This window comes from Taudactylus pleione, unplaced genomic scaffold (assembly GCF_031769625.1).
Source record: "Taudactylus pleione unplaced genomic scaffold, aTauple2 ptg000762l, whole genome shotgun sequence".
Taxonomy (NCBI): domain Eukaryota; kingdom Metazoa; phylum Chordata; class Amphibia; order Anura; family Myobatrachidae; genus Taudactylus; species Taudactylus pleione.
In genome coordinates, this window is record NW_028285164.1 from 2,735,613 (window position 1) to 2,743,544 (window position 7,932).

Consider the following 7,932-nt stretch of genomic DNA (forward strand, 5'->3'; position numbering starts at 1 on the left):
TGTCACTCAGTCTTGCGAGCCGTCCAAGCTTAACGTGCGATTGCTTCCCAACTGCATTGCGCACGCGCACCGAAAATCGGCTAGCTGCGAGCGAATGCAGACTAGCGAGTGGATCTGAATCAGGCCCTTAGCTCACAGCCAGTTCAGGATTAGATGTTGTCAGATGCCGGGTGTTTCCCAACTGCTTAATCCCGGCGAGGGTTAAATGACAGGCGTCTAAATCTAGACGCCTGTCATTTTACCGACGCCGTGAGACCGGCGCCCAGCATCCCGATCAAAGGGATGCCGAGCGCGGACAGGTTTAGGGCTCCCGGGGGGGACTTAGGTTTTAGGCACCCCCCGGAAGGTTAGGGTTATGCTAGGGGGATGGGGGGTTACGGAGTCCCGGAGGGGACTTAGGGTTAGGCGGCTGGGGAAGGGGGGGTTAGGTTTAGGCACTTATAGGGGGGATTAGGGTTAGGCACTGGGGGGGGGGAAGGTTAGGGTTAGGCACCCCTAAGGGAGGTTGGTTTTGCCTATTAAATGATGGTCACTTTACAACATTAGGCAGACTCTCTGATATCTCGCTGATGATTGCATAGGATAGACTAGACTAGAGTGCGCACAGAGTCTATAGTGTATGCACAGGGCACTGGAAAAATGTCCACGGCGGCCATTTTCCCTGTACTGTGCATGCGCAAACAACAGGAAAATGACCGCCGCAGCCATTTTCCAGTCGTTTTACAGCGCTGGACACCCGCGCCGACGTGGGAAATCCGGAGAGGTAAGTAATATTATGGGTGCAGGGTGCCCCCCTGGATCCCGCACACACCCTGCACCCATTGTAGATACGCCCCTGCCCCCCCCCCCAACCCTACCGGTTGGCCTTGAATATGTGGGCTGCAAAGTAACTGGGCAAAGTCACTACACACCTGGGGGTGGTGTAGCCCATTGAGCTCCAGAGTTATTAGAGGCCAGTCTGGCTTATAATATACGGTGTATATCTTTCATTTCACCAAAGTGTTTTTTACAAAAAAATGTCACACAAGGGTTAGAGCTGCAGATTTTATTTTGGGGGAAGAATGCACAAAGACGAGGGAATGACAGATGATAGAACAGTCAGGGGTGGGGGGCACGGACTAGAGAAACCCGGTACTGCCACAGTTATACCAGATATGGTCAGTAATTCCTGTGTAGGGCGAGTGCCCCACCTTGGGAGTGTGAAGTGGTTGCTAGAAATGTACATCCGAGGGGGGTTTGCCGGTTTGTGAATTGCTGGTCTGCAGGTAAGATTCAGTAGTTGATGGGCATGGGTGCGATGCTCTGCAGAACAGGATGGTGCAATCCTCTGACTGATTACTTGAGGCAGTGTTCACAGTTGCTGGATGGATAGTCCCAGTGAAAGCCGATGGCATCAATGACAGACCCGGAGCTTCCACTCACGAACCGGAGTACGGTGTTGGGGTGTAGGGGTACTCCATTGAAACTGGTTCCATAATCTTTCCCAATGGCAAACTGGCGGAATTTGTTTGTGACAAACACCAACTTCCTGACGTACGAGGAGTATTTTCCTGATACCTGGATGATAGACTCCCCCGGGTGCAGGAAGATCTCCTCCAAGTCCCCCAAGTATCCCCCTTGGTACTGTGACCATGTTGTCCCATAGCGGACTTGCACACTGTGGAGAAAGGAAATCCTTGTTAGACCTAGGTACGTATCTGTAGTGGGTGTAGGAGATGCCACTGCTATGGGGCCCATAAGCTTGGGGAGCCTACCTCTGGGACCTGCCTCCCATGCACCTTGCTGGACAGTGTGTGATAGTCACTCAGCATACACAAAGGGACAAACTACTAGCAGACAACTACAGTGTATGGAATGCACATGATTGTGGGGAGTAGTTTATAGACCGTCCCTTTCTATCAGCCTCACAGCTAAGAAGGAGCCCACCAATCACATTCTGAGGAGAGCAGAGTGCAGTAGGTGAGGCGAGTCGCAGTCACACTGTGGGTCATAGTATGAACTGGAGACACTGTTATATACTGCGAACTGGGGCCCTACAATGAGGCATAGTGTGAGCTGGGGGCACTTCAATGTGGCATAATGTAAACTGGGGCACTACAATGAGGCATAGTGTGAGCTGGGGGCTCTTCAATGTGGCATAATATAAACTGGGGCACTAGAATGAGGCATAGTGTGAACTGAGGGAATTACAATGAGCATAATGTAAACTGGGGCACTAGAATGAGGCATAGTGTGAGCTGGGGCACTTCAATGTGGCATAATGTGAGCTGCAGGAATTACAATGAGCATGATGTAAACTGGGGCACTACGATGGGGCATGATATGATTTGGGGGCACTGTGTAGCATAATGTGAACTAGGTTACTAGTGTAGAGAGGTGTCTCTCTCTAGCAGCATTTGGGCTTTCCAAAACATTGCTGTGGGACCCTGCTGCCTGGCCTGTGTATGGGTCTCTGCCTGGCCTGTGTATGGGTCTCTGCCTGGCATGTGTATGGATCTTTGCCTGGCCCGTGTATGGATCTCTGCCTGGCCTGTGTATGGATCTCTGAGCAATGTAAGAGGGATACAGCGCATGGCAGTGCTATGGCTGATATTATGGAAGATAGTCTGCAGAGGACCCCAGTACTTGCACTATACCTGAGAGAGGACTAGGGGATTTTATTTTTAACCAGAAAGCTGAAAGCTGGGAAATCCTTTCAAAGTGCACCCAGCACAGACCGACAGTGAACCAATGTACATGAAAATGCAGTCAATCAAGTCACTAGAAAGACCTCACTGAGGCATAAGGCACTACATAGAGGGGCACTGCAACCCCCAACAAGTCACACAACCATTACACACAATCACAATGCCACTCAGTTGTATTTGGTTCTCACTAGGAGGTTCCTTTCTACTGTCAATCTGCAATATAACAAAGCAGTCAACATAATAAATTGATTGCTGAATGGTGGTTACTATGGGTTACCATCCATTTTTCCCCTCTTTGTTATCAAATAGCCCCCCTTCTCCATCAAAAAATCCTAACATTAACAAACAGACAATAGTAGCTGAGAATTATAACTGTGTCATGGTGCAGGAGACGTGCCACTATAGCAAAGAGAAGGGACTTAATGGCACCTCTACTGAAAGGTAAATGCAAGCTGACTTATTAGCTCCACCAAATTGCATCATTCCTTAATATTTTTCATTTTGTACAAACATACACAGAATGAAAACAAATTGGGTTGACCACTGTGTAATAGGAGATGCTGGAGGCACCTTATTCCCATAATAATCTTTTATAATGCCTTACCCTGTGATATAGTTGCGGTTTGCACGAATTCTCAGGGCTGTGATTGGACCGTCCAGCTGGTTCCCAGACTGTGAGAAACGCTTTCCGCCGCCCCCACCATATTCTCCTGAGTAAGAGGAGCTACGTGGCTGGGCTGGGGGGAGACACAAGGGAGTATAACATAATTAATATATGGGAGGCACAGGTTATGGGGGTCACATATAAAAATAAGAGGGGGTAATCTATAAAAACCTTCCAAAGATGACACGTGGCGGTGTCCATAGCGACCAATCAGATTATAGCTATCTATTATCTATCTAGTCCATTCCATAAAATGATAGCTGTAATCTGATAGGTTCATGGGCAATGCCTCCACTATTATCTATCTAGTCCATTCCATAAAATGATAGCTGTAATCTGATTGGTTCATGGGCAACGCCTCCACTATTATCTATCTAGTACATTCCATAAAATGATAGCTATAGTCTGATTGGTTGATGGGCAACGCCTCCACTATTATCTACCTAGTACATTCCATAAAATGATAGCTGTAATCTGATTGGTTGATGGGCAACGCCTCCACTATTATCTATCTAGTACATTCCAAAAAATGATAGCTATAGTCTGATTGGTTGATGGACAACGCCTCCACTTTTCCTCTTCAGAAGGTTTGATAGATCAGACCCTGAGTGAGGGAAGTGTATAACATGAATAGGGGGCATCTTCCATTGACGTGGGCTCCGCTGCTGTATGTGGGTCAGTGAGCTCTATGGCAGCCTGAGCCCCATTTTTGGCTAAGGATAATGGGCAGCAGGGCGTCCGAGGTGGTACACTGGGTCTCAGATGTTACTAAAGGTAACGCCTCACCTGCCGCGATGCAGACCACACTGAGCAGGATCCAGAGCATCATTCTGTGGAGACATGCAGATCATTACACCTCCATATCTGCAGAGCATTGTGCCTCACAAAATAAGGTTATACAGAAAGTGGAACCTTTACGTAACATAATATTCCCTAAGAGGAATATACCCCGGGTGACGGAATGTTCCCCACCTCCTTTACAGAGCAATATGCTGTATAATAACAGGAGCTATAGCAGCATATGGTATCACAGGGCAGTATACCTGGAACATAAAGGCAGCATATGGTATCATAGCCCAGCATATAGTTGTGCAGAATAAAACAGGGACACCATAAGAAATTGTAGCACAATATTCCTTGGTTTACAGCACAGTCTGCGAGCTCCTCGCACAAGTACAATATGGCACAGACCCCCCCACACCCCAGCAGTCTTGCTCCCTAATTCTCTGCAGACTATTGCACCCTGCTCTTACCTCTCTAAGTACCGAGTCTCTGGGATGAGCTCATAGTTCTGGGCTCTATAAATATGGCAGAAGGTGGGTTTATGGTGGGGGACCCTCCCCCTGGGCAAACAAAAGGGATGTAGGCAGGACAGCTGGGGGGGCAGGAGGGTGGGGCAGATAAGAGGGATCACCCAAGTTCATTGGCAACTCTCCTGTTTTCCAGTCACCACTGTACTCCCATTCTTATCAGTGTTTATTCTGTTTAATAATAGCAAAAATTAACAAAGTGTCAGCTCTGCTGCCAAGAATTGGCAAAGTTGGTCATTATCAAACTGAGAGTTTACAACATGCAAAAACTACATGACAGTGTCTTAAACTGTGTGTTATAAAGTATGTCCGGTGCTCCGTGTGTAGGACAGTGGCCCAGTATAGGGGTACTGCATCAGGAATCCCCAATTACGTATTCCAGCCCAGGCTGTACTATAGGGGCACACAGCACCTGGGACTTAAGGCAGACAGTCTGTCAGGCCATCGCCTACTAGGGTATGGTTGCGATAATTTCTAGTGATGAGCGGGTTTGGTTCTCAGAAAACCGACCCCACGCGAACTTTCAATTCCGAGCCAAGATCCGAGTCCCGCCTGACTCGGATCTCAAAATGAGGCAAAATGCCATCGTCCCGCTGTCGGAATCTCACAGGTTTTGGATTGTATAAAAGGTTCCCCGTGATCGCCACCATTTTCATTCTGGCTGTGGACAGTGAAGAGGAAGGAGGGGGCTGTGGGCCTGATTCAGAGCCGAACGCTCTGACCAGAGTGCTCGCTCTGAATCAGGGCCCTCCTACCTGTTCTTGGAGCGGCCTCATGGACACTCGCATAGCTGTGGGTTACCACCCACAGCTGTAGCGAGCATCCATGATGATGGTCGCGATGGTCAAGACCATCGTGACCATCGGGCTTGCGACGAGACCCTGCGGTAGGGTCTCGCTGCCACAAGCCCTGGAGTGATTTTGGCTCTATCAGAGCCAAAATCACTCCCACTGACATCACTACTGATGTCAGTGGGGCCGGACTCAGACGGTAGGCGTTCCCATGGGAACGCCTTCGTCTGGCAGCCATGCCCCCGGCACGCCCACCAAAGGGGGCGTGCTGTCACTCAACATCGACAGCATGCCCCCTTTGGTGCGAGACCCAGAGCGACGGATTCCTCGTCGCTCACCGGGTCTCGCGCATGCGCTCGACGGAGCTCCCTCCGTCGTGCGCATGCGCACTTCGGCACCATCGACCCGCTTGCGAGCCTCCTGCGCTTGCGAGCGGGTCCGAATCAGGCCCTGTGATCACTGTGCTGATAGGGGCAGGCTACTATTGTCACTTGTGTCAGGGGCTGGCTGCTTAATGTTCATGGGGGCTTGGGCTGTGTGCGTGTTAGTTAAACTTATCAGCAACGTAGCTGTGCTGCGTGTGTCATTTATCAAGGGGCTGCTGCCTCATTCAGGGGTGCTCTCCCCCCCCCAAGTGCAAATAAAAAAAAAAATCAATCATTAAAAGTATTTTTTTTCTGTGCGTGTGTGTGCGTTAGCCACACTTATCACCAGCAACGTAGCTGCGCAGGGGTGCTGCCTGTGTCATTTATCAAGGGGCTGCTGCCTCGTTCAGGGGTGCTCTCCCCCCCAAGTGGCAAAAAAAAATAAAAATAAATCAATAAAGGTGTTTTTTAGTCTGTGTGTGTGTGTGTGGTGTGTGCGTTAGCCACACTTATCACCAGCAACGTAGCTGCACATGGGTGCCATATATCAAGGGTCTGCTGCCTCGTTCAGGGGTGCTCTCACCCCCAAGTGCCAAAAAAAATCAGTCAATCACTAAAAGTGTTTTTTTAATGTGTGTGTGCGCGTTAGCTATGACATCACAAATGCCTCAGCTGAGATTCACATAAACATATACAAAAGGTGAAAATAGAGGATATGGTTTAAACAATACAATAAAGCAGCTAAACTGCGTTCCATGATTATAGTGTCCCTACTCCCAGTCCCTACCCATGGCCCCTCTACCTGAATTTCGGCGAGATAGAGGGGCAACTCCATGCAACCATATTCCAGAGTGCAGCTGCTAATCCTGTAGCCCAGGTCAGAAGATGTGTAGGGGGTGTGGTGATTATATGGACTAAAATGGAGCTCACATCCACTAAAGTGGACAATGAATCCCCAATCTAACAGGGAGTGCAGCTGTAATTTATACACAACACAGGATGGGATGATGATATAGGCTTGGGTGATGGTATAATCTTGGATGATGTATACATCATCTTCTTCACACAATATTAATTTGTCCCCGCTGGAATCCACCATTACAGGTGCTGAAAACTCTTTCTGAGTACACACTGGAAGGTGGGCAGCTCAAGTAAAGCAAAGGAAGTTTTGTGTAAGGGCCTCCAAATTGTCTCTTTTTCCTGCCAGTAGTTATTTACATCTCTTCAGATCTGTGTCCGTTGAGAAGACGAAACAATGTCTTCATCCCTTCTGGGATGAAAATCTACTCCCAGCAGCAGGTATGGTGCTCAAGAATTCTCAAGAAAGACACAACATACGGTAAGACTTAAACCTTAAATCTTAAATGTTGCATTTGCTGCTGTGTTCCTCTTGTCCACAATATCTGCTCTGGTTAAGTGGACAGTGGGTACAACGGCAGTTTGAAGGCCACTAACTAACTATGTTTTTTTAATGTCCCTGTACAGCTTGGGAAATGTTCATGTGGAAGCTTTGCAAAGGATTATTTTACAGTCAATTGTCTTGGAAAGCAATCTTTCCCATTCTGGGATGAAAATCCACTCCTAGCCGCAGAAGCAGGTGCAGGATTCCCAAGAAAGACACAACGTAAGGCCTTAAATCATAAATCTTGTGCTTGTCCACATATCTGTGCTGGTTAAGTGGCAGTGTGGAGGCCACTAACTAACTATGGCCCTCATTCAGAGCCACTCGCTATCGGCAGTACGCTCGTTCCGAGCGATGTTCGCACATCTGCGCATGCGTACGGTTTTTAGTACGCATGCGCGAACCAGTCAGTGCGGCCGAAAATCATTTGTACGCAATATAGCGAGTGCCTGCTATTTTGAGTGACAGAATGAGGCGTATGTGGGTGGAAACAGGGGAAGGTGCTTGAAAACGGGGAGTGGAGATCCGAACGCAGGCGTGCTTAAAGGTCAAAACGGGCGTTTTATGGGTGTGCATAATTAATATAGCAGCGTCAATGACCACGTCACTTGGTTTTTTTATAGCCAGAACTGCTCGCAAAATTGTGGTAGCAAAAACCAACCACAAGAATAGCGAGCAGTTCATACCCTGGTCGATGTACTCGATTAATCTAA

At 48.4% G+C, this 7,932-nt stretch overlaps 1 protein-coding gene across 2 annotated transcripts; it reads right to left on the reverse strand.

Annotated features, from left to right (window-relative positions):
• Positions 1-1,335: 1,335 nt before the first annotated feature.
• On the reverse strand, positions 1,336-4,775 carry LOC148476911 (zymogen granule membrane protein 16-like). Of its 2 annotated transcripts, none has more exons than XM_088457485.1 (4): positions 4,605-4,775; positions 4,138-4,181; positions 3,292-3,424; positions 1,336-1,657 (listed from the first exon to the last, which is right to left on the reverse strand). In XM_088457485.1, exons 2-4 carry the CDS (start codon positions 4,178-4,180, stop codon positions 1,336-1,338), a joined length of 498 nt encoding a protein of 165 aa, XP_088313611.1. In that variant the 5' UTR covers position 4,181; positions 4,605-4,775. The 2 variants fall into 2 exon arrangements, with proteins under 2 accessions (XP_088313611.1, XP_088313612.1); XM_088457486.1 differs by having other exon boundaries at positions 4,138-4,215; positions 4,617-4,750.
• Between the last annotated feature and the right edge of the window lie 3,157 nt (positions 4,776-7,932).

Bases quoted from the DNA above. Each gene is read 5' to 3' on its own strand.
- LOC148476911 (XM_088457485.1), bottom strand. From the start codon at position 4,180: ATGATGCTCTGGATCCTGCTCAGTGTGGTCTGCATCGCGGCAG. The intron at 3,425-4,137 runs GTGAGGCGTTAC...GTCTCCCCCCAG, and splicing joins TGTGGTCTGCATCGCGGCAG to CCCAGCCACGTAGCTCCTCT. The intron at 1,658-3,291 runs GTAAGGCATTAT...CTTTCTCCACAG, and splicing joins AACCGCAACTATATCACAGG to TGTGCAAGTCCGCTATGGGA.